The sequence below is a fragment of the Rousettus aegyptiacus genome, unplaced genomic scaffold, assembly GCF_014176215.1.
Source record: "Rousettus aegyptiacus isolate mRouAeg1 unplaced genomic scaffold, mRouAeg1.p scaffold_m13_p_4, whole genome shotgun sequence".
NCBI classification, from domain to species: Eukaryota; Metazoa; Chordata; class Mammalia; order Chiroptera; family Pteropodidae; genus Rousettus; species Rousettus aegyptiacus.
In genome coordinates, this window is record NW_023416307.1 from 46131380 (window position 1) to 46159173 (window position 27794).

A 27794-nucleotide genomic window follows, 5' to 3' on the forward strand; every position below is an offset into this window, starting at 1 on the left:
ATGCTGGACTGGAGATTGGCAGGTACGCATTTTATCCTGGCTGTGACATTGACACTGTGGAGTTCAGGAAAAGTGCTCTCAGTGGATGTAGCAACAGAGGTAATGAAAACCATCCTTAGAGAACTTATATATATTTTTATGAACATAAACCATTTCTACTAATGTCAGAAGCAAGTGCTGCTGACAATTAGGGAGATGCTTTGATAACACAAAATCAAGGAAATAGGTATTTTCCCTATGTCATGTCTTCATTGTGGATTCCAAGGAAAACAAGTACCTAAATATAGAAAAAAACTGGAAGTAATAACAATGATTTGAATTCCTTAAACAAAAATCAGAGAGAATATTTATTTCCATTTCAGCCATATTAATAATTAAATTAATAACATAAAGTTAAAGTGTTTTATGTAAAATTTGAAATTGTTTATATGTCAAAATTTGAGTAGTTTTTATTACTGTACAAATGTTTTCTCCCTGCCATAACAAGAATACAGAAGTAAAGAAATGTGAAGACATCTTGACAGAAAGATGAGTTAATTTGGTTTATTTGATCTTATTAGAAATAATATTTATACTTCTTAAGTAACATAGAGAATCTGAAATGCATTCACCAAAGCACAAATTTTGTATGAGTTCTATGATTTATTTTTCTTTACGAATAGCTTTAAAAAGAAGCAAAATATTTTGTGTATATGTTAATTGGAGGAATAAAAGATATTTTTTGGAGGGTGCTCTGAGGGATAATAAAAGATCTCCTATCTTTGCCCTTTATGTTTGTCTGCTGCTCTTTAGAGCTTCTTTCTCATGATTATAGCATTCTTCCCTTCTCCACTTTCTTGTTGTCAGTCTTAAAAAGGGAAGTGATAGAAGTTGAGATTTTACGAGGAATTTGAAACCATATTGTGGACTTTGCACTGTAAGTAACAAAGAACTAGAAGACATTTTAAGTTTTTTCTTTATATAAAAGTGGTGTTTGAGGTTAATTAACTTCATGGAAATATTCAGGATAGAATAAAAAAGAGAGGGATATAAAAAATAGAAAAACAAGTTATAAGGTGATTAAGAGTGTACACTAAGCAATGAAGAGGACCTGATATAAGTTACTACTGATAGGACTCAGAAAGAACAGAAGCAAGAGAGGTTTTCCAGAAAGAATTAACTAGACTTAGTGCAGAGTTGATTGGTTTAGGAAACAGCAGGCCCAATGGCTTTGAATCTGTGGGTCAGACTGTAAGTATTTCTAATGAGAGTTGCTGGAGTCAATGCCGAAAAGACTGGAAAATGCTCCTCTGGTTTTATTAGAGAAAATATAGAGAATGGAAGAAATCATTCAAGAAGAAAAGACAGGAAGTGAAGAAAAAGATTCTTGCCTAGACCAAGTCTGGCATATGGAAAATGTGATTAAAGGGGGAAAGTCACGAGATCCTTGGAGCCAAATTTCTTGCCACAAGGGAATATTCTCAGGCTCTTGGAAAAGCAGTGGTATCTCTTAGACTAGACAGTGACTCAAGATTATTAATAGGAGCATTTTAAAAATGTTGTCATTAGGCCTAGACTTCACAACCTGGACACTCATACTTTTGTAACTTAGTTGAGGTACAAAATGGCAATATATGTAACAGATAAGTAAACAACAAAAGATTTTACATGGGACCATAAAGTCATGGGTAGCTCTAATTCATTGTAGATACTCATTAATATTTGTTAATAAGTCACATAAATAAAGATGGTAGGCTCCCTGAGGGCAGAGACTGGATTTTGTTTGTTTTTGTATCCCTTAGGTCTAATGTAGAACCTGGCACATAGTGTATGCTTGAATCAATAAGGAATGAAGGAGTTTTGAAAAAATAATAAGTTTAGTTTTTTTTCAAAATTAATTCAATAAATATTCATCAGAAATGTATTGAGTACTATGAGCAAAAAAACTAGAATAGGCATTGAATAGAGCAAATAAAAGACTAATTAGACATAGCCATCGCCCTCCAGTTACTCACAATCTAATATGCAATATAAATACATTGTAACCAATCAAATTCAAAGAAAAATGTCATGAGTTTAATGACTAAAAAATATAGCTAAAATGTAATGGGAATAAGAAAGCATGCAGTCATTACTGGAAAAGAATCTGAAAGAATGATCAATTAACATTAAACTTTAGAGACAGGCTCTCTGTGAGTATTTGGTTGGGTTTTCCTTTAATTTCTTTTGGGCATGCTTTACCTCCTTGTGTTTTTGTCCCCAAAAGTCTTTCTCTCTGGATCGTAACTGCATAAGAAATCAAACTGCATGACAGGCATGTCAGCTAAACATAGCAAAAAACAAATGCAGATTGATGATGGCACATAATTGAGGTTTCTATTTCTTAATGAATGGAATCACCTTTCCTGCCCGATAGGCTTTTGATTCTGGACTCAGAGATGTGCAGTCACCACCCATAACCAGGGAAGGGAAATCAGCTGCTGATCTGGCCGCAAAACTTATGCTTCTTGATGAACTTGTGTCTCTGGAGAATGATGTGATTGAAACAAAGAAAAAAAGGAGCTTCTCTGGTTTCGGCTCTCCACTGGACAGGCTCTCAGCCGGCTCTGTAGATCACAAAGGCAAACAGAGGTAAGCGAAGTATTTGGAGAAGGAAACTCGTTTTCTAATTCTTCCACATTGGGTTCAGAAACAGAGAGAATGCCACATAAAAAATACAATGAAAACCTTGTAGACTTTTAGGTAAACAGATCTGACAGTGTGTCAGCTTATTTGTGAGTTTAATGATATGATTTCAGATATAATTGTTTAGGGAGCAAAACGGTTCCTACAATATGCATGCGTTTATATTTTTATCATATTGTTTCCTGAGGAAGATTCTATTGCATGCAGATGTAAAATACTTAATGTAAGACATTACAGTACTTGAGAAGTGAGCTATGAGATCAATGTTCTGGTCAACTGAGTTTTCTCTTTATTAGAGGTAACCAGAATACCATTTTTTTTTTTTTTACCAGTCATACACACCTTCCTGAATTATGGGAATGTTTCAACTCTCCTATACTAAAAGGTAGTGATTTCTTATAGAATTTGAAATCAGAACAAGTATGCTTATGTCAAATTTCTGATCACTTCTAGCCATGTAACTTTTATAAGAATGTTATTCTCTATGATCCTTAGTATATTTATCTATAAAATAGAGATAGTCACTTACCTTCATTAAAATTACATGAATACTTTTTAAACTATTGATTGTTATAATAACAGAATTAAAGTAAGTAATTAAATTTCCCTTTAATCATTAATAACTGTCGGTATTTTAAAACAATCATTCCAAACACTTCATTTTCTGCCTCCTCAGTATTTATTCCTCATGTATAAATTTTATGTTAACGATGGCACAAAAACCACTCAATTACCAAAGTCTGGAATTTGAGGAATTTACCAGGATTCTTTTTGTTCATGCTAAGCATTTTATTTTTCATTAAATTCTCTAAATCCTATTTGTTTTATATGTTAAATATCTACAGAATATTCTTTCCCCTAGGTTTTCTCAATTCTGGCCTAAATTGTCTTTTTCACATTTTGTTATTTTTCAAATTTTTCCTCATCCACCACCATCACCACCCGTTTATCATCAATATATCCTTTATTTTCTACCAGAAGGATCATCTAACACAAAAATCCTTTTCGTGGAATGTTCCCATTTCTTACAAGATAAAAGCAAACTTCTTAGTGAAATCCTATAAAGTATTTCATAATCTGGCACCTCATTTCTTCAGGCATTCATCTACATAATCTTTGTTCCAACCTTGCCTGATGACCTGGAGTTCTAGGATCTGACATGCTTGTTCATGATTCCATGACTTTGTATGCTCAATGATTCTCAGCATGAAAGATACAATTTGCTAGATTTCTGTTCTAAACGTTTCTAAAATCTACACTAGAAAATAAAATCATCACTTTGGGATTATAATTTAACCACCTATACTTAAAAAAAAATAATCCACACCTATTTTTCAAATTTAGACCCTATTTTATTAAAACAAATGTAAATTAGTTCTATTTATGTTCTAGGCACTGCATTGGGCTAGGGTGGAAAACAGAAGGAAAATGTAGTCTTTGGCCTTCAAATAAACCATAAACTAATAAGAAACATAGAAATATTTATAACAAATTGTAATACGAAGCAAGATGAGATATGTTTTAAACGTAATTTATAAAGGTCATGGAGATACAAAAGATAAGTGATGAAAATATTGTGCCTTCTAATAGGTATTACTTCTTTGAATTCTGGATCTTGCAACTACTAAATAATTTGAAAATCAATACATAAATGTTATATGTAAATAGTTATACCTGAATTTATAATAACAGACATAGCATATGTGCTAAACATGTATTGCATAAATATTATATTTATAATCTCTGTATTATGAATATAGTTTACATTAAAGCTTCATCATAATTTCTTTAAGAAGTGTCAGAAAGAAAGACTATATTAGGAGCTATAGTCTATCTAACATTGCTCATTTTGCAAGACATAAGGGAAATTGGCAAGCATTTAATATTCATTTGAACAGGTTTCTACCTCTAAAGTTTCAAAATAAACTATTTATAAGCCCACAAAATGTAGGGAATATTTTGCTCATGAGAATTTCTTGGGGAAGCTACTAGTTTAATCTCTTCAGGCAACCAAAGTGACTGGAGAAATATCATTATAAGAATTGGTATAAGCTTAATTTTAGAGTTAAAGTGAAATGATTGCTGCAAGAAAAAGAATGTCATGTGTTATAGTTATACAATTTGAAAATATAGGTACATCAAAGTATCAAATGATTCAGGGAAAATATTGAGAGCATATAAAATTTAGAGTGAGGTTTTGCTTGTTTCATAGCTATTAACTAGGATAAAAGGATATTACAATAACTAGTTGCTTGAGGAAATGGAGAAGAAAGAAAAGAAAAAATTATCAACAAAATTTAATGAATCTTTTACTAAAAAATAAAAAACAAAAACTAAAAAGAGGGAAAAGCATGGTTTTTATGTAAAAATATTACTACAAAAATAACCATAAGAATAAAAATTAAAACTCTCATATAAAGAGAGCACAAAAAAATAGGACACGGTGAAAAACTTTATGTAAAAGACTCACATATATAAATATAACTTGTAAAATATGATAGCTTCCAAAAATATTGATCATATCAATAAATGTAAATAGGTGTAACTTACCTATTAAAATACAGATATTTCAGATTGTTAAGAAAGGAAAAATCCAACAGTTTTCTATGTTTAAGAGACACGATTAAAAATAAAGAGATTTAGAAAGGTTGGCAATAAAATAATAGAAAAATTATACATGAAAAAAACATAAATTAAAAATAAAAAAGAGTGCACCAACATATATCAAAAGAAACCACAGGGAATGCTAAGAAATAGAAAAAACACATGTTAATAATAGGTGACTTTGGTTCATTTTTTCCAATCCAAGACAGATTGTATATTGAAAACTTATAGAAGACATATACAACATAAGGAGAACTTATAAATCTGTTTGGAACGCTGAATCTCAATAACAGAAAATATAACTCTTTCTCGAGTGCATATATAATATTCAGAAAATATATAGCTGAGGTGACAAACATTCTCAAGAAATTCTAAACAAATGTATTCCAAATGCTTTCACTAACTGAACTGCAGTTAAGACTAGAACTTAATGACAGAATCAGAGAAAAAAAGGGCACTTTTGCCTAGAAGTATAAACCATCTTATTAAATAAGCTGTGGAGTCAAAGAGTAATACAAAATAATCTATACATCTTATTGAAAATAGCAATAATGACAACATAATGTTATAGACAGATAAAGCAAATATCAGATTCAAATTACTATCATAGTAATAAAAATAAAAATAAAGCAAACACTATACAGCAAAAATCTTGAAAGAACAGTAAAAATAAGCCAGAAAAAAGCTGAAAAAAGCAGGAGACAGGAAATAATAGTGATAAAAACCAAAATCAATAAGTTTGTAAAGCAAAACACAGAATATACTAAATTAATGCAAACCTGTTTTTATTAAACTAATAAAAAGACAATCTATGAGCTAATCTAATTAAGAAAAAAAGTAGAAAGCATATTTGCAAAATTAAAAATGACAAGATGGAAATAATCATAATAAACCATCAAAACAGAAGAATTTAGAGAGCAAGAAACTACTTTGCTCAATTCTATGTAAATAAATTGAAGACCTAGAAAAAATGGATAATTTTTTAAATATCATTTACAAACACTGACCCCCCCCAAAAGAAAAACACAAACAGTTTAATTATCACAGAAAATTTTTATTAGAGCCTGTCTAGAGAAATGATCAGATCTAGATATTTTCACAGGAGAATTTTACCAAATCTTAAGTAAACTTTCCAAGTTCATTTCCTGAAACAAATGTATTTTTAACCTCCAAATCACAAACATTACATTTTAATAAGGAAACTTTAGACTTGTCTCATATATTAATATCAAAGCACGAATCATAGATATGATGTTAGCAAGCACAATACAGCAACACTTTAAATATATAACATGTCTTAACCAGTAAAGTTTATTCCAGGCAAGTGTGTTCAGAAGGAATTCTTTTAATATAATCCATCATATTAATAGAGCAAAGGAGAAAAAGCGTGTGATCATATCCACGATGGCAGAAAATATATTTTACAAATTCTAATATTTATTAGTATTTTTTTAAAAAGTGAACAAAATAAAAATTGACAGATAATTTCTTAACATGGTGTGTGTGTGTGTACCTCAGCCCACAAGTCAGTATTTTACTTAATGATGAAATATACTGCAAACTTTACTAACATAAGACACAATAACAAAAAATACCCATTATTTTCACCATAATTTAGAAATGCATATAGACAACAAAAAATATTTTGAGACCTAAGAATTGGAAAAAATATAAAACTATGTTTACAAATTATAAGTTAGAAACCAATATAATCAATGGAAAAACAAGGGCAACAAAACTGTTTGGATAAAAACATGAAGTGCATAACCATATAAAGCTAATAGCCCTTCTATACAAAAAGAAATCAAATAGAAGATAGAAAACTTCATTTGCAATTGCATAAAGATAGGAAAATATCTAGACATAAAGCTAATAGAGAATGTCCAACAAACATGAGAAAAGCTATAAAAATAATGCTAAAATACAAAAAGTAGATTTGTACAAATGGAGACACATACTATAATTTTGCATCAAAAGACTCAGGAACAGAAAGATAACAGCTATTCCTAAATTAAATTACAAACAATGCCAATCAAATATACCATCAGTTTTTTTGATGCTAAAGAAATTATCATAAAGGTCATTTGAAAGAATTGAAAATTAGTATAGCCAGGAAAACCCTGAAAAAAAAGGAAAAGCCCTACCAAATATTATAAAATATTTAATTTTTCTTTCTTTCAATAGCATAATGGATAAATCAAAAATAAAACAGGATGGAAATTCAAGAAATAAACTCAATTACATATGCAACTTTAAGATATTAAAAAAGGAGCACTTCATATAAATGAGTAAAAGGTTAGATTTTGAATAAGTGATTTGTGATATGGCAAAAAAATAAAATCAGTCTGGTCTTGAACTATATACATTTATGATAAATTCACAATGAATCAGAAATCTAAAGGAAAAAAAAACAGATAACTCACATAGCTACTAGAAGAAAACATTGGTACAGAGAAAGAATAGTTAAAATCTTCCAAATTGATGCAAATTCCAGAAAAATTCAGGAAAAAATAAAGAAAAATAAATAAATTTGGTTACATATTGTTTTAAAATTTCCATGTCAAAAGATACATAAAGTAATAAGAAAAAAGAACAAATTGGAAAAATCTTCTCAACTCATATTAAAGACAAAGTGTTAATCTTTAAAACATAAAGAACTTTTAAAAATAGAGGAGAAAAAGAACAAAGCTACAAAAAAATGGAGTAAAAAATAGTTTATGGAAAAAAATGCAAATGATTCCTGACCATGTGAAGATGCCAACCATTCTCATAATGAGAAAAAAAAAAAAGCATATTAAACTTCACTGATATACTATTTTTTACAAGTTAAAATGGCAAAACTCCATAAAAATGAAAAAAATAATTAGTGAGACTGTGAGGAAAAGTCACTCCCATATGTTGCTGATTAGACTGCAAAATAGAACCCATATTAGGGTGAATGTTGCCCTCTCCAGCAATATAACATATGTACTTATCCTTTAGTTTAGCCTTCCTGCCTCTAAAAATCTCACTAGCAAAAATGTGTAACAGAAAAAGTATGCATAAGGCTATTCATCTTAGAACTATTTGTAACAATAAAATACATAAATGTTAATCAAAAGGATATTGGTTGAATAAACTGACACAATAGATGCAGCTACATGCAACTAAAAAAACGAATAAAGAATATCTCTATATACTACTACAGAGTGAGATTTATAATGTTAATTAGTAACAGCAAGATGGATAAATGTGATTATAGTATATTACTGTTTAAAATGATAATACAAATGCAAAAATTCTTAGATTAAAGAGTAAAGATAAATAAATATACAATTTTTTTAATGGTTGTCTATAATGAAAGATTAAAAAAGGTAAAAAGATTGAAAATAAAAGCTAGACATTTAAATATAAATCGTATTGTCTTTAGAACCATTTGAATATTTTACATGTAATATTTAAAAAAAATTTTATATCTAAATATTAAAATACAATTGAAACAATACAACTTACATATATATTCTAGTTGATGGCAATCTTACTGTACAACTAAGATTTATTCCAAGTGATGAAACAAAATAACTTGACTGTGTATATCTAGTGAAATAAATGAGACATAAAAGAATTAAACCTTAAAATTATTTTGACAAATAATGTTGGCAGTGATACTATTGGTATTGCTATTCTGAGATTGTTGATTGTGTTTTGTGAGAAAAGTAATTAAGTATTTATTTGACATTCTAATTCTGTCATTCTTGATTTTAATAAGAACTGAGATTCACAACATGGATTAAAAATGAGCTAAAGTTGTAAACTGGACATGTTAAATAAAATAAAAATTTTCGGTACTTAAATATCCCATGATTTCAAAATGTCCATGCTTCTAAATTACTATCAGCATGAGTTCATAATTTAGTCCATAAATTAAAAATTCTGCAAAACAATCACCATTCAGGGGCAATAGACAAGTTTAGTGTCCAGATTGACGTTTCTCAATATCATTTCTCACTTAAAGAAACAGAACTCCTCCAAAAAAGAGTTGGGGCAGAAAATGTACAAGTTGAGCTTAAATATCTTGTCATACCTGATGGCTGAGAAGCTCGCTGTAATTAAGGTCAGGTCAAAGGACTCAAGAGCCAATTAGAGGAGTTTCCCACTGGCCAAAGTATGACAATCTAAGCATCAATAAACACATTAACTATAATTCATCAAATCTGTTTCATTATCTGAATTTTAAATGACATTTAAAACTAATTGATCATCTTTGATGAATGCTAGTTATCAACTCATTGTTTTGAATTCTTGTAAATAAACAAAACATTAAGCTTACTTTTCTTTTGCAAACTACATCATTAAATAGCTAACAGTAGATGAGGTGGCATTTTCTCTTTATAGAATTGTTACAGCTAAAGCAATGAAGAAATGATAGAATTAGTACATGAGGTAGAATTATTCCAGCTAATAAATGAAGACAGGATGTTAGAACTAGAATATCTCTATTTTGCAAACCCTAATGAAATAATGGCTCTAAACAGTGATCACCAAGTACTGCCAGCAATACAAGAAAGAAAAAAAACCCCAGCAAGTCAGTATATGCCTCCCAACAAAGAACCCAGCACTACCTATAACATAGAATTGCAAAAATAATATTTTTCTCTACCTTTCCCTTTGCCTCCAACTACTTCCAGAAGGATGGCACTATTAAGGAGAGCTAATGCATTTGCACAGTTTACCCATGAACTTGATAAATTGAAGATTTTTCTCTAATCTACATTTTTTATTTTGCTTCATGAGTGCAACTGGAAAAGAGACTCGGTTCATTTTACTCTATGATTTCCAATTTCAAAATTGTTTTATTTAGGATTTATTTAAGATGATGTATACGAATTAACAATTTTCTTATTTACGTGTAATTTATATATATTTTTATTTTTATTTTTCATAGCTGGTGTTTCACTCCTTCGAATTAAATTCCAAGGGCATATCCTATGAGATTTTTCTTCAGGATTCATTTTTTCTATATATATATATATATATATATATATATATATATATAAAATCATATTCTTGGTCTTAAAGCAAATATTGAATTTATATATTGGAAAACAATGGGAGACAAGTAATAGCAATCACATAAAATATTCCTATACATGTCTTGAATTTTAATAGAAAAATAATTTTAGATGTCTTGCAAAGTATAATGGTAACTCAAATAAGACTTAAGGTTAAATTTTTCTATCATCTGTTACAAAGATTTTTCAGCATTATTTAAATATATATAATAAAGTTACAGGACTAAAATGAAATTTTTCACGTATTTAGTACCAAGAATGTACAGTTTGAAGTTTTACAACTCTTTTGTAAAAAGGAGGTTCATAAAAATTATAATACTTTTGCTTTAGAGAGCTGTACCCAAGGTTATTTACTGCTCTCTTATCACATTACATGAGATAATGGCTTTGGCCCTTTAGTCTAGTTAGCTTTACTCCTTTCTTATCTATTTTTGAATGTTTTACAAAGCCAGGATATACCTTGTTACTTTAATATGCATGAATGTACACAAACTCTTTGATGCTTATAAACACCTGTGGTTTATGCCATTAATTTTCCTCCTTCTCAGTCATGCATGTTCTATTTTCCCACATTCAGCAGAAGAAGGTTATAGGTCTGAGATTCAATTCCTATATTGTAGCCCTAAAGATCTCATCCATCACTTTACCCAGAGATTCAAAGCTTTTTTTGGGTGGCATAGGCCACTTTGGCACTTGGTGAAACCTATGGATCTCTTTTCAGAATATTGTTTTTAAATGGTTAAAATCATAAAAGTCTAAAGCTTACCAATATATAAAAACAGAATTATAAATATTTAAAAATTACTTTATAATATGACAACCTACATGTTTCTATATTAATGAATAAAATAACAGGATCTAAAAGATGGGTCCAAAAACAATCTCGAGTAGTGCTGAAGTTAAAAACAATTTCAAAGTATCTACAATGACTAAAATGTGATTTGAATGTATCTGTGATTTTCATTTGTGATGAAGGTTACTGCTAATAATATTATGATTTGTTTTCTCCATTCATAATTGAAGCAAATGCTATATTTTACTTAGAGGGTAATAAAACTAAAGATGTAACATTTTCCCATCTACATTTATAGATTCCTGAATTACAGTGGTACATGGCTCCTGATTTTAAAACTCTGAGTCTCAAACATATAAAATATACTATTTTATTTTCTATTACTAAAAAATATGCAGAAGAGAAAAAATTTAAACTCTGCTTTTGAAAAGTTCTGTAAGTGATGAAAATGGAAGAAGGAATGAACAGCCTACGGAAAAAAATTTTAAAAAGTTAAACAAGGCAAGGTCTATGTCAGATCATGTTAAATTGAAGCAAAGAACCATCTATTGTTTTCTATTTTATATTATATTTAATATTTACTAACTTTAATTTCAGAAGCTGTGCAAAATTACTTAATTCTCAGGACAAAGGTAACTCAAATATGCTTCAAAGTCCCGAATATTTTCTTCAATAAAACCCGAAGTTAATGAATGGTCATCCCATTTATGCAGATAAAAAGGAATAGCTATACCTGGCAAAATAGTATTTACTCTTTGAATAACCCTTGAATCTTAGAAGGTGTTGATGATTTGCCTGGAATTTTTCTAAAGAATGGTTTCCTTCACTTCATCACACAATACTGAAAATACCTTGCAAAAACAATAACAGTAATAATGCTCTATATTTGAACTTAATTACTGTAAACATTTTCACAACTGTTACTGCTTTAATTCTCCCATTAATATTTTGAGATCAATAAGCAGATAATGTCATTGTATCAATCAGTGTTCCTGCAAGAAACAGAAATATTTGAGAAGTGTTTGTTTACAGCAAGACTATTTGTAGAAAACTGGGTATAGGCAAATCATAGGGTGGTGCAACAGCATGGGAGCCTAGTCTGAAGAGTCAGATGCCTTGAATGGAGCAGTAACCTTTGGTCAGAGGGAAGTGATCTTGCAAAAAGGGAGCCAGGGGGAAATTATCATAGCCTAACTTCCTCTCTCCTCTTAGTCTTTCCCATCAAGGCTGCCCATTGCCTTCCCTAAATCAAAGCCAGAAAGCACAAGAACTTTTCCGTGATCCAGATAGTTTAGGACTGAAAGTAGGATGGGAAAAGGTGGAGTGGATCTAGAAAGTTCAATGAAGATATTCAGCACAAATATACACATTCTACAGATTCAGGTCAATAAATGCTTTGCACCGTGACATTGTTATTATAACCACTAAACTGAAAGAGAAGGAGGAATACTTAAGACATAATCAGAAAATAATTTTATGCCCACACACATGCATTCAAACCTATTTAGTATGCTTTGTTGTTTCCTATTTCTTGGATAAAATCAAAAGCAAGTATTATTGTTCTACTGGTAACATTGAAATAATAAATATTCCTTCAGTCACTTTTACTAGAAAAACATTCATATTTCAGTAACTAAAATAATCATTCTTATGTCTTATCCCAAACCACAAATATTACTAAAGTTTCTCCTTTTCAAGCTGAGAAGCTGCATTGGGAAGGAAGTTGCAGTCAGTTTACCCACATCTCTTCCCCTACTGCAGTGAGCTACCTTCTGTCTCCCATAATACTGGGAGTGGGGAGCAGAGACTAAAGAAAGGGCGTACTTGAGTGATATTATGACCTGGCTTTAGTGCTCTCTGGCTTTAGTAATTGCTCGAAGTTGACTCGGTATCATGGGATGTTTTGGTGGAGTCATAGCATAACCTCTGTTGGAAACATTGATATAAACATCTTTGCCTCCAGCAATGCTTCTCTTTCAGCAGGTCAGTTTTACTTCTCATCCTCATCTGTCCCTCTCAGCTTCTTCATATGACATCACTACCAGCATCCTGCTGAGGTTGCCTCACTCATAACCCCTGGCCAAAAGTCCTTTGGGGAAGGTTCCTTTTATAACTAACTTAGGCCAACTCTACCCACATGCTCACCCTACATCTGTTCCACAGAAAACCCACATCCTTCACTCTGGTTGCTGAAAGTGAAACTGTTCTTTATGTAACCATCACTTCACTCTGGCAGCGAACCAATTCTCACAGCTTCTTGCCTGTTGGATTTCATAGACACTATTCTCTCAGGTCTACCTTGCTTCAGAGGGTCTATGTTAAGCTCTCTTTATGGTTTCCTTGAAGCTCTTCCTCTATATGAAAGAGGAGGAAAAGAGCCACTGTTCTCTAATAACTTGCTCTAGAGAAATTCTCCTTCTTCACCTATTCAACATCAATCCTTTTATTGAGTAAAATTGGAAAAACAAGTTTGTAGCAACCTCCTTTGCAAATACTGTATAAGTGTAGCACCTCACTTTGGAATTTAAGAAGAAATACCACTTTTTTTTCCCCTCGGCTTTTTGGGGCCACAACCAAAAGTGAGATAGAAGGAATCCCATTTTAACATTCTGGTACATATTTTTAAATTTGTATAATATCCTAAAAAAGATACTATCCCATTTTATTGCTATATTTTCAGAGAGATAAAATTATTTCCCTGAGATTGCCTGGCTAGAATGTCAGATTGCTAAACTCCAAGTTCAGTGACTTTCACTTAACTAAGCTGCTTCTGATAAAGAAATTAAAGTTCTGTATGAATAAGGCACTTGTCCAAGTTCAGGAACAGTGAAGTTCATTAAGATGTATGCATTGAATTGTTTTGGAAAACTGTACCAACAATACATGGTTTTCCAGCCTAAGCCAGACATGACGTTTAGACTAAAGTTGATAATAGCAATTCTCGCTTTAATTTGTCAGATATAATGACAGCCCCAAAGATTAAAGGTAAAAATGCTAGCATATCATTTTCCTTCCTAATTCACAGTGCCACAAACTGAGGCCAACCTAAGTATCTCATGAGTTTTGCTATTTTTTTTTTCAGCTCTTATTTGGCAACACTCAAAATTGGTATTTCAAAATGGTTCCATTTCAGAGTGAGAATCACAGAAAAAGAATTCAGACTATATTGCCCTATTTTCATGCTTTTTTCCTCATATCTGAAAAGACTGGCTAGACCATAAGAAATTTGCTTTAGGAAAATTATCTTGAGCCACTATTTACAATAATGGCTCTTTATTGCTTGCCTCTCTCCACTCCAGCTCAGCATCACAGAATGAAAAAGTCCCTTTGTCTTTTCCCCACCCAAACTGATACATGAAGGTTTAAAACTTTCTCCCACAAAGGGTAATACTTGATTCCATATACAATACACTTTGAAATGTGCATTACCCACTCTCTCAAAAGAAAATTTTAGAAAACTTTTTTCATGTAAATGCATTTTCTGGGTAAAAGTTCAAAAGTTTCATTAGACTCTCAAAGAGTTTTCATAAGTCAAGCAGATAAAGATTTCCTCTACCCTATCTTACAGCTCTACAGTTTTCAAACTAAGTATGCCTGGGTTACTTTACATTAAACCCTTTAAATCTCATTGTTTCTTTCCAGTGCTCAGGGTTTGTTTCTGAATGCCTATTCTTATGACTCGTTCCTTGGGATAAAACTTTAGAAGCTGACAACAGAACCATCATCATAAATTTAATAAAATCTGTTTAAAATAGGATTATTATTTTTGAAATAAAATTCCCAAAGTCATAAGTCAACTTTCTCCTTATGAAGTAGCACTTTCTTTCATCATTCTAAATGTGTCCCATTTATTAATACTTATATTTCCCAGTCTCATAGTTCCATGGAAAGGAATTCCAGTTAGGGAAAAGCTGGTACCTTGCCCAGCTTTATTCACTTCTTTTGAGAAAGAAGTAGATATTTATTAGGTCAATTTGGGAGGAGTAGTTGAGCACGTTCACTTATCTCCTTTCTTCCTGTTTTTATTGAATAACCATGACTACTTTGTAAGTCTATTTTATCCAGAGAGGAAATGGAAGGAAGCCTTTTTAAATACATATTAAAGTCATATTCTGGATTCAGCTTGATTAAAATGGCATTTTGATTTTGATGCATTGATCATTTATGTCTTATTTCTCTCTTGTTTCTAAATGTAGACTTGAGATAAAAGGGTATTATATTTTGGCTCCTAAAAAGTACACCATCACTCAGACTTATCGTGGTCCTTTATCCTAACATTCTGGATTTGAATTTAGAAGCTTAATTGTCACTTTTAAATTTAAATGTGACTCTGTGGACTTTGACGATTTCTTTTTTATTTGTTACAGGGCCTTGCTGAATCCTTCTTTTTAGTCTATTCTCGCATATCAGTTCTTTCAAACTCATGTAGTTCTGTCTTCCAGACTTTAAATTTAAATGATGATAATCAAGGTTGCAGGATTCAGGGGTCACCATTTGTTTTATTATTTTCACATACTCTGTAAATTCTTCCTGGAACCCCTAAATTGAGTGTGATCTCTTATTTTGTAGAATCCTAGAACACTTCAAACCTCACCGTATAAAATATTTATTGATATGCAAATAAGTTGCCCAAAACTTAGCAGCATAAGATAATAATAAACATTTATGCTTTCATACAGTTTCTGTGCATCAGAAATCCATTTCATACTTGCTGGGTGCTTCGGGCTCAGGGTCTCTTCCAAGGTTACAGTGAAAAAGTTGGCCAGGGCTGCAGTTGTCTGAAGGCTGTACCAGTGCTGAGGATATTCATTTCGGAAATGGACCACTAGCATGGCTGACAGAGAAAGTCTCAGTTCTTCACTAGCTATTGGCAGGAGGCCTTAGTTCATTGCCACATAAACCTCTCTAAAAGGCTGCAAAAGTGGTTTTTAGGAAATGGCAGCTGACTTCCCCTGGAGTGAGTATGATCTAACGAAGCAAGGCAGTAGTTGCAATATATTTTATTACTTAGGCTTGGAAGTTATATATCATCAGTCATTTCCACAATATACTATTGGTTACAGAGATTGGCTCTGTTTAAATGTGAAAAGAGACTACCTTGTGGTAGAATTATTGGAGCCTAGCTACTATATTCATCTAAGCTTTATAATATTTATAATGTACATTAATTAATAAATAATTTAATTTCATATTTTACTAATCTAAATTACTGAACTATTTAAAGAACTGCTTCCATTAGCCATTACGATATTATTTCTTTTTGCATATTACTCAGTGTTGGTGGAGCCTAATGTCTTTTTTGAAAGAGACCAAGCATTTTATTATCCCATTGAGATGTAGCAGCAAAACAGACCATTTTTTAGGGAATATTCTCCATACTCTAATTCATATGTTTCTTTTTTTTGGAACTAAAAACCATAAGCAGGATCAATAGAGTTGTCGGGTATCCAACAATTGTGGGAAAAAGTATTTAAATTAACAAAAAACAATTATTCATAAAGTGTCTGCCAACAGAATCAGCTTTAAAAACTTTAAAGGCTTGTTACTATACAGAATATGTTCTCAGATTATGATGTAATTAAATAAATCGCAAAAGGAGAAACAAAAAAGGAGGTGCCATCCTTAAGTCATTTAATGAAAATAGCATTATCTGAACATCAAAACCATATATGGAGAAAACAAGAAAAGAAAATTATAAGATGTCATTAGTGATGATAGATACAAATTCCTATGAAAAGAATTAACAAAACAGTTTCAGTAACATATCAAAAAGATTATGCACCATTATCATGTTGGGTTTATAAAAAAAAACACAGCATAAGAGTGATTTGCTTTAGACAGTCGATTAATAAAGTTAAGTAATTGAAGAAATAAAGCCATATCATTTGACTAGATACAGAAAAAAAACATTCAGTAAAATTATCTATTTGTTATTGAAATCACTAGTAAGCTAATAATAGAAATGTTACCATAGGGGCTGATAGGAGTTCACTGCCACCCCAACAGCAGGTAGGGGGAGAGGGATAAGAACTATGCAGACATGTAATTAGCAGTTTTCCTTGGTTCTTCCTCATCAACGCAGTGAAGAATCACAGGTCAGTAAGATTTAGAAAAGATTTATTAAAAATATTTTTTAGAAAGACAACGAATGCCCCAAGGAAGCACATGGTTTCAGTGAAAAGCTGTAACAGAGAGCCGTAACCACAATAACCAACAACAAAAAGGGCAAAAGGACCCAGAACTGGGGATGTCAACATTATATTTGGGCCATGATGGGTGGTTTCAAAGGCATTTCTAGGTGATTGGCAAGTGAGGTCATTTTGACTGACATTTGGCTGCTATATAACTCTTTGCCTAATGCACATAAGCATACCCAGAAGTCTACTACCATTGGGGTGTTCTTTGGGCAGTCTCTGGGCTGGGCCCTGATTCCTGTGTTCTCTCTGTTGCTCATGTCTGACTAGCTACTTAATAGAAGGAAACTTTTTTTAACCTAGTGAGGGGCATTCATTAAAAAACTTACAGCACATATGCTTAAATATTACAACAACAAATCCAATAAGCTATGGGAGGTGTTAAAATTATAAAAGTAGTATATGAGAAAGCATTAAAGATAACATAAATAAATGATCATAGATAGTAAGATTCAATATTATAAAGATTTCATTTCTTTCCAAGTTGATTTATATCTTAAATTTAATGCAAATTCACATAAAATTGCAAAGGAATTTTTATTAAACTCGAGTTGAATCTAAATTTGATCAATAATTAGGTATGGGTAAAGAAAAAAAGAAACATGACCCATATCTTGCCCTATAAATAAAAATAATTTCAAAAGGGTTAAAAATGTAAATATGAAAGGCAAAACCACAATAAGATTTTAGGATGACATAGGATAATATTTTCATAACATTAGAGCAGAAATGATTTAATAAACAAAATGTAAAATTATTGATAAACTTAAAAACAACATTAAAGATTATTATAAAAGACAATAAAGAAGTCTAATCACAAATGGGAAAGGATATACCCTATAAATAAAAATAATTTCAAAAGGGTTAAAAATGTAAATATGAAAGGCAAAACCACAATAAGATTTTAGGATGACATAGGATAATATTTTCATAACATTAAAGGATATTTACATAAATTGACAGTCTAATATTCACAGTATATGCAGCCCTCCTACAGATCAATAATTAAAAGAAAAATAAATTAATATAAAACAAGGAACAGACTTGAAAAGGAACTTCCATAAGAAGAAATCCAAGTGACTAATAAACAAATGAAAAGGTGATCAATTTTATTAGCATTCAGAGAAGGCGTATTAAAACCGTTTAGGACATAACAATTACAAAAGCGTGAGACGGCCAAAATTAAAAGTCTACAGTACAAGAGTTTGTATAGATTTGAAACAATAGGAACTCTCACTCACTGTTCTTGGATATGTAAATTGGCACAACTCTGGAAGAGAGTCTGGCACTATATAATAAAAATAAGTATAAGCATAGCTAACAATTCTACTCTAAAAAATATATACTGTAAAGAAATCCTTATGTATGCTCTACAGGTATTTATAACATATTTTTCAGCTGAAAGTATATAACCATAACAACAAAAAAAGAAATACCTCAAATTTTTATCCACCATAGAATGTATAACTTGTTGTATATTATACAATGAAATATTGTACAACGATAAAAACTAAGCAACAGCAGCTATACATGTCACCATAGATGAGTCTCAAAACATGCAATATTTTCCAAAAGAAGTCAAGAAGAATTCATACATGATATCTTTTAAATAAAATTCTACAACCTAAACTAGACAAGAGAGTTTGAAGAACACACATAGACTATAAGCAAAATCAAATGAATCATCACACCAACATTCAATTTACAGATTACTTCTGGGACTGAGCCATGAGAGAGATGCAATTTGAGAGAGGGAATATTGGGAACTTCTAAACTACTGATAATAATCTTTTTCTTAATTTGGTGCTGCCAATAGGAATGTTTATTTTATTTTTCTTTAAACTGAACATAGATAAATTTATACACTCTTTTGTATATGTGAAGTGATTTTCAATAAAAAGTTTAAATACAATTTTTATAACTTTTTTAGAATGTAAAACATTTTCAGAAATTGAATCGTCAAAGACTATAAATTTTAAAAATTCTATTTGTCACAGGAAGTCTATATTTGAGTATGAAGTTTAAAGTCATATTTAAAATAAGCAATCCATTTTCTTTATATTAGTTTGCTAAATATTCTGTATCTTTAAACTATTTTCTGAATATGTTAGAATTGAAAAGTTGGATTAAGTTAAATGGATATATGATATAAGCCATGTCATACCATTATTTTGTCACAAGAGGGACCAGATAGTCAGAAAGAACAGTTTTCTCTTAGTGCCTTCAGACTATTTCTCTCTCTTAACATCTATATTTTACACATTATGTATTCTTGTCCGTGTATGTGTTTCAGTGTAGTACCGTTGTATATATTTCATATCAGCAAAAAGTTTAAGATAAATGCTAGTTTGCTATTTTACTTCTGAATGGATAGAGACACAGAATTTATTTAACTTACTGAGCTATGATTATTTTTTGGTTTATTTGCTTTATGGAAGTAATTTTTTTTTTCTATTAGTGCTAAAAAAAACTTTAAATATTGAATGGAGTTTTTTATATATTTTGCTTTATTTATTTTTCTTATTTGATTTCAGGATAACTCTGATCATTTGCAACTAATCTGACATTTGATAAAATAGACAAAAGTATTTATAGATCTATTGCTAAAACAAAAGCATTCATGCCCTAGGTCTCTGTCCACTTGACTAGTGGTTTTCAAACTCTACTCTAAGGACCCTTAAGTGTTCCTGAAAGCTCTTTCGAGGACCATCATATATAGGAAAGGTGTAGTATTCCTTTACTGAAATAATTTCCACTTAACTTTTTAGATATTGTTCTCTTTTGTAAAGCTTTTGTTTGTAAAAATAGTAAGCCACTAATAGTTTGAAACTAGACTGACAGGAAAGAACAGTAAAATCAGTTAAAATGTATGAAATGTTTTCAGGTGTGTGGCTTCATTAGCTTTTTTCAAGTAAAATGTGAATTCTAATGGCTAATATATATCTCCTTGATCACTATTTTCCCAGTGCAGAAAACAAGTTACATATGGTTATGCATAAAACAATTAAATATCACATAACAAATAAGTGTGTTAAATGAATAAATAGCTCCAGAAGATAGGCAGAGCAGGTGTTATTTGAATTTTATGAAAAAGGAAAGAAATTCAGAATTATAACAGACTTACAAACACTCACACTTCACTATCAGTAAGCAGAAGAATCATATAGAATCCAAGTGTACCATCTCCTGGTTTCTAATACTTTTTGAATAAAATATGGGGGAGAGAAGGAAAAGAAAGAACAGGGAACAAGGGAATAAGAAAGGAAAAAGAGAATCTATTCCGCTTTCTACCATGCCGTATGGCCTCTCATTTACTTGCACGAGAAAAGATCAATTGTTATAAAGAAAAGAAAATGTTATCTTCATTTATTTTACCTTCGTTTTTGAAAAAAAATTCATTGGTAATATAGACCAATAAAGGCTCTATTCAAATTTACAATGATGCATGTGACCATCATACTCCTATTTAAAAAAGTAAAAAAAAAATTTCATGACACCATCCATTCCACAGAAGCTTTAGGAAGTCAGTACACAGGTGTGGACTTCCTCTTTCTCACCAGTTTTTTAAACATCTGAAAGGAGCTGGTTTTTTAGTTCCTCTTTCTATTCGTCCAGAACTTCCCCTAAGCACTCTCCTCCATCCTGCGGTGGCTCCTGACTTACCATCTCCTGGAGTTATAACAGTGTTAGTGAATGAATTTAAGGGTTAAATGAGAAAAAAAAAAAAAGTTTATTTTTTTTTACATATTTACCACATTACACATAGACATCAGCCCTAAATCAGAGACAGGCTGTGCTCATTCTTGGAGGCTCTTGGGGAGAATTTATTTCCTGCTTATTCAGGTTGTTGGCAGAATTCGGTTTGTTTCGTTTGTAGAACTGAGGCCCCCATTTTCTTTTGAGAACTCTTAGAGGCCACAACATTTCTTTATTCCATGATAGGTTAAGCCCTTCTCAGATTGTAACTGTCTAACCAACTCTTCTTCAGTTGGCTTCCACTTTTAAGGGCTCCTGTGACTGGTTTGGGCCCATCCAGGTAATCCAAGACAATCTTTTTATCTCACGGTCTTTATTTATCTTCTCTGAAATGTCCCTTTTGCTATACAGAGTGACATATTCAAAGATTATGCAAATTATGACATGGACATCTCTCAGGAGTGGGGCATATTCTGACTACAGTGAGAAAAATAGCTATTTAAGAGTCTATAAATTTATATATGTGAATAAAAATAACAAATATAAAGAAGATAATTTCTTTTTCTCTACCGTCATTATTTATAATTACATCAGAAGATTTTAAACACAACTGATATGTACAGTTTCTTGTAACTCTTGACCACTAATTTTATGCTAATTTTACAGGTAATATGTTTTCATCTGATTATCAAGCTAAAAAATACATAGTTAATTTAGTACCAAGAAATCCAGAAGTGCAATCAATAGAACTCATGTAATAGGTGTGTTTTTCAGAAGTCTGAAGAATGAAGGCAGAAGTATGGATAGATTAAGGATAAGCACTAAAAATTTTTTTCTTGATTCTCCTCAATTAAATTGTTGTCTAGGAGAGTCTTATAAGATCATACATACGATGCTATCTGCATTGGCCAGCATAACTAAAGGCCAGCCTGAAAAAGAAGATGCATGTAAATCAGCAGAAAAGAAGGCTGAATTAGATTTTTTAAAAGTAATAAATTTAAAAAATTCTAACATGGCCCTATTCCTACAATATCTTTTGAGGGTAAGCTTCATATCAAGTTCAATGCCTATTTTTATCAGTAGTATACACAGCACTAAGTACAGTGCCTGACATATAGAAAACATTAAGAAACAATTACCTTTAAATTAATTGTTTCAATTAGAATTAATCAATGTTTATAGAATTTTCTAAGTGCCAGATACAATGAAAAAATCTCTTGTGTTCCCATTGTTTTCCATACTTTTCGGAGATTTTTAAATCAATTATTGATCTAATTATGATATGTGGAATGTTGATAGCACCTGGTAGTTAAGGTAAAAACTTGACATCAAGAAAAATGAGGGACTTCTTTCTTGTAATATTTGCATTAGATCATTATCAATCTGACAGTACTTAATTATAGGTTTTTTGAAACCAAAGATGTATTTCTGACTTATTTCAGACAACCACACATGCAAAAACAAACAAACAAACAAACAAACCTTTATACATAGTAGGTGTATAGTAAGTGATAATAGGAAAAAATTCATAGATACTGTGGTTTTCATTCATTTTTAGTGTTTAAATTGTGTAGTATATATTGACAATATAATGCGAGTAATTAGAAAAGAAGAAGCTATTGAAAATGTTCTGAAACAAATCTTAACTCTATAAGCTGTTGAAAATTGATTGAGTTGTCTTATAATCAGTCCTGCATCACTGAGATGTTCAACTGATGAGCTGTATCATTGCTGGTCAAAAAACTGAAGCAGAAGTTTTGACATTTGTTGAAAGAATAACCTTTAAGACTCTGTCCCATTCCAAAAGTGTTTGACTGCTGACTATGTTGTATTTCTTGACCTGGGTACTTATTGCATTTGTAATCTATAATCATCTAATATTGTTCACTCATAACATGTCCTCTTTTATGCATGTCTATTATGTCAATAAAAAGTCTAGCTAATCTACAAGTCAATTACCTTTAACTGAGACAAGTCATTTATTTACATAGGCTTCTTAGCTTCTCCTACTATTTCTATCTTCTTTAAGAAGACTCGAAACTCTTAGCTCCAAGCCAGACAACATTATGCACTCAAAGATCTGAGATCTCTCCTGTTAAAATTTTAATTTGATTGCCCTAAGTGATGGTAATAACAAATCAAATGAAAATGTTTCTTCTTTTTAAGAAATAATGTAGAACATACAAGCTTTAAGGCTTTTTGTAAGATTTTTTAAACTTCGTTTTAATAATAGTTTTTTTTTTTTCCTGAAAAAATATTTGACACAAAGAACATATAACAGAGACCTTCATACAACGTTTCTCTAGGTAAAATCTGAGTGAAGACATGAGAGGCACATTCATTCCATATTCAGTCTTGGCATCAACACCACTTCTTCTCCCACCACCATCTTTTCCAGAAGAATCATTATGAGGCATGGGTAAACCACTGACCTAGTGCAGTCTTCCTCAATTAACAAAAAACACACTAAAATCTGAAGAGAGAGAGGTCTTACCCAAAATAAACACAACAGAATGGTGTGATGCTAATACCTAATTTTTCATCTGGACTAATTAATTTTGGATAAGTTTTTTTAATTTTTCTAATTTTCAGTTTCCTCAGATGTAAAATGGAGGTAGTAATACCTACTTCAACACATGTTTAAAGAATAAGAGAGAGTATCCGACACTTAGTGAGTGATGATGATTGATAACTACAAGTTTCTTCCAACTCCGGGAGAAAACCCCACATCTCCATGAAATAAAATAGTAAAAGTAATAATTGATAACTTGGACTTTAGCTTAAAAATGTTCTCCTTAATTTGTTTCAGGAAAGTAGTAGATCATCCAAAAAGGCGATTCGGTGTCCCCATGGATCGGATTGGGGGAAACCGGCTTTCAAATTCCAGAGGCTAATCAATTTCTATCGTGAGTATGATTTGAATAAATAACAATACACACAGGCTTTTGTTAACATTCGCAATAGGCTAATTGATTCATTTTGGTTTACAAATCGCCCTATGATTTTCTAGCTTATTAATTCACATTTTCAAACATTTCTGTACTCAATTAGTATATTGATGCTAAATAATTTAAATGACATTAAAGAAGCAGAAGAACGTTCTAGATCTACTTTACTCTAAAAAACAATTTAGTTATTCTCACAGACTCCTATATAATTACTGAATATCGCTATGCAAATGAAGGTTAAAATTGTAATTAACATAGTAAATCACCTTCACAAATGTACATGTGTATAGTAATCCCTCTATTATGAAGAAGACACATTCCAGTGACACACATTTTGTTGCCAATAACATTACCAGAATCGTGATAACATGAAACAAGACTGAAAATGGTATAGCGGAAAGAGTTTTAGCCATGGAGTCAGAATATCTAATCCAAATCCCGGTTCTGTCAGCCATTATTTTGTATCTATTAAGATTCCTTGTTTCTCTACAGCTTGTGCATTTAGATAATAATACAGTGGTATTGCAAAGATTAAATTAAATGCTTGTAATTGTCCTAGAATACTTTGAACATACAATACAAACGATAGCAACTTATATTACAATTCTGAAAATTTATTCTTCAGTGGAACCTATACTTAGTGTTATATATACATTGCTTCATTTAATCATTTTGTTTCGTAAAGTAGGTACTAGTGCTATCTCCCATATCTTGAGAAGTAGTACAGTAAAAGGGATAAAAGTGCCAGGTAGAGAGGTCAGGCTTTATGGGTCAAATCCAGGTCATCTAAATCCTGGTTATCATTTAGCCGTGGGACCTTGCTTAAATTATGAAATTCCCCTCCATAAAATGAGAATAATTTCTACACAATTACATTGACCTAAGGACTTAATGTGTTGATGCATATTGAGCACTTAGAATAGTGACTGACATGTGTTGAATACTCAATAATCATTAGTTCTTATTATTATACAAATAAATAGAAAGTTTAGATATATTAACACACAAAGCCACATAGCTAGTAAGTGATGAAAGTAGAATTTTCAAATCCAGAAAGCTTAAATCATAAACATTAGTTTCAACAATATATTTAATCATATATATGTTTTAAATACTAAATATTTGTTGAATATAAAATCTAGGCTATGTATTTTCTCCCAGGAGAGCTTAGAGAGGGCGTATCTTCCCCACCAAACAGATAAGACAACTTGGAACTACTTTGACAACTTCAGGTTACGGAAGAGAAAATTCGGCTTTTTGCTTTTCTTAAGATAACCCTCAGACCCATGATTCAGAGGCCCAAGAAGCATCACATTAGCCTTGACCTTCTCCTAAATTAAATCGTGTTTTTTTTTTCTTCCTCCTCATCAAATGTTAGTCTAAACTATGATAAGTCAGTATTTTACCTCAACTTTCTTATTTTCGGAATGCCTTAGTTAAAATTGTCTTCCCCCCCCCCCCCCGGAGTCATTGATCAATGAAGTTACAAAGTTACGGTGTATTTCCGTAAATACCAGAGGACTCACTGAATACTGTCAAGACCACTGCCTTTTGATCAGCACCATCTTCAAATCCCATATCGAACTTTCTTTATATCCAGCAATATAACAAATATGATCACTCTTAAAGATTAAAATATCAGCACATTATATTTGAGTATGAACTAATTGCTGTTAAAAATCAAGTAACTCCTTGAAATCAGAGACACAGTCCTCTGCTTTCTTGACATACTAAAAACATTTTGACACTGAGATTAAAATAATTAAGTTTGATTGGTTTCCACATGTACCCTATCACCTTTGCCATCCTTGATTATCACCCATTTTAGTATTTCTGAATTCAACCAAAACAGTTTATTAGAAGAAAAAAATCATACAGGAAACTAATTTTTAATATAAATTTTCATATGAAGTTTTAGACCAAAAAAAACCCTCTAGATAGCTACTATACTATATATGGAAAGGGACTTGAGTTAATAAATATTTACAAAATAACTGTTGGGTAAAATCTAAATTAGTATATTATGTCCTTCACTTAACAGACTTTGTTGAGTATCATGACACTCAGTCCTTATTTATTAAAGTCTTGAGATAGTAATATCATGAAAAAATAAGTTTAGAAAAGAACTAACATTACACATTTTCCCTTTCCCTTTTCAGTCATTGTGGGTTCGCCTGCTAAACCATTGTTTCTATTCTTTATTTCCTACCACTATCACCAAGATTTCTCAGATATTTTTTTACTTCCTCATGTGAAGTTTCATTTTTTATAGTTTATGAATAATAGAAGCCATAAAAATATATTTCTAATTACCATTCAAGCTTTCAACATTATTTCTGGTATATCATTTTATATTGTCATGATGTTTCTTTGGATTAAATAGGTGATATAATATGTGTATCACTTAACAGATAACTTGAGTCATTTAGTTTCATAGTCATGAAACTAAATGATTATCGATTCAAGAACACAAAGTCTCATTTAATCTAATCTTTTTTTTTTTTTTAACAAGTGAAAACACAGAGGAAACTGATTTGCCCTCAATTAAACATCTCTCTGGACTTCTAGACCAATATTCTCTTTATGACCCATAAGGTCTTCTAGTTGCTAAAATGCCATTTCTAATTCCTTACTAGTTATATAGCTCTAAAACAAACAGAAATAGTATCTCAGACTTTATGAAAATCTTTATTTCACTTCTGTGGGAGAAGATGTATATCCTTTTGAAGCAGGTTTATTTGTGGATTTTCACTTTCTGGGTTTCACTGTAAGTCTTTACACTAAGCATGAAACTAATATTAATTGAAGAAGTTTGGCTTTGTTTGAGGTCAAGTCTAAAAACAGCTGATATGTGTTATCTAGTCTCCCCCCCACCATCACCACCACCAAAATTCTCATCTTTTCTTGCATATGTATTTTGGAAAAGACAATAATCCAACATTTATACAATGTGCTCTTCAAATCATTAACATATTGGACCAAAGTTTTGAGTTAATAGGCCTCAGTTCTAAGCAACTTAAATTTAGAGAGGTATTTTTATCTAGGTTACATAGATTCTGTAAAACAAGTAGCAAGTTCTAAGTCTCTACCATTGAAATCAGGATGCCTACTTAATGAAATTTGGTCAAAATATGACCATTAATTGTGCTACACTTTGCTGCCACATGAATTAAGACTTTTAATAATGTGACACACATGTTGCTATATTACACCAACAATTTTTATTTTAGAACAATATTGACACAGCATCATTCAAATAAATTAATATAATTCTCAAATAGAAAAAATATGTTTAAATCCAACTATATGGTTGGACCCTTTAAACGAAGTGAAATATACAATAAATATCAACATGTTATCATAACAATAAACAGAATAGTGGTCATATTTTCTTGTCTTTTGTTTGTCATGGCAACATTCTTTGAACCAAGATTGAAATTGCAAAAGAAATAAATTACAGCAGGTACTCAAAAAAAGAAAGTGTGGCTTAAGCACAAGCACCTAGTTTATACATTAAAAATGCTCTTTTTAAATACATTTTGAACAGAAATGATCATGTTGCATATTGTCTTTGCAATGAAATATGCTGCATAAATCAAAGCTATAATCAAGTAATTAGACTTTCAGCTTTTCTCAACTGAAGCTGATGGATTTCCCCTTATCTACAGACTTCTCCCTAACTTTAACAATTTCAACTTTCATTTTTGCAGACGTGATTTCCTTGGGTGAAATGTCACAGAAACATGAAGATGCTTCAGTGAAGTTCTTCAAACTCCTTAATAACTAAACTTTTAAGGAACTGGCCTTCTGCAAATCCTTTCCAAAGCTTGAATTTAGGTTCATC

General features: G+C 31.2%; 1 protein-coding gene across 1 annotated transcript; it reads left to right on the top strand.

The window, feature by feature from the left end:
• OSTN (osteocrin) lies at window positions 1-27723 on the top strand. Its single transcript, XM_016136244.2, has 4 exons — window positions 1-99; window positions 2396-2610; window positions 23812-23908; window positions 27661-27723. Exons 1-3 carry the CDS (start codon window positions 1-3, stop codon window positions 23894-23896), a joined length of 399 nt encoding a protein of 132 aa, XP_015991730.1. The 3' UTR covers window positions 23897-23908; window positions 27661-27723.
• Window positions 27724-27794: the final 71 nt, after the last annotated feature.

Coding starts and splice junctions, on each gene's coding strand:
- OSTN (XM_016136244.2), top strand. CDS start 1: ATGCTGGACTGGAGATTGGCAGGTACGCATTTTATCCTGGCTGTGACA. Junction 100..2,395: donor CAGTGGATGTAGCAACAGAG/GTAATGAAAACC, acceptor CCTGCCCGATAG/GCTTTTGATTCTGGACTCAG. Junction 2,611..23,811: donor GATCACAAAGGCAAACAGAG/GTAAGCGAAGTA, acceptor AATTTGTTTCAG/GAAAGTAGTAGATCATCCAA.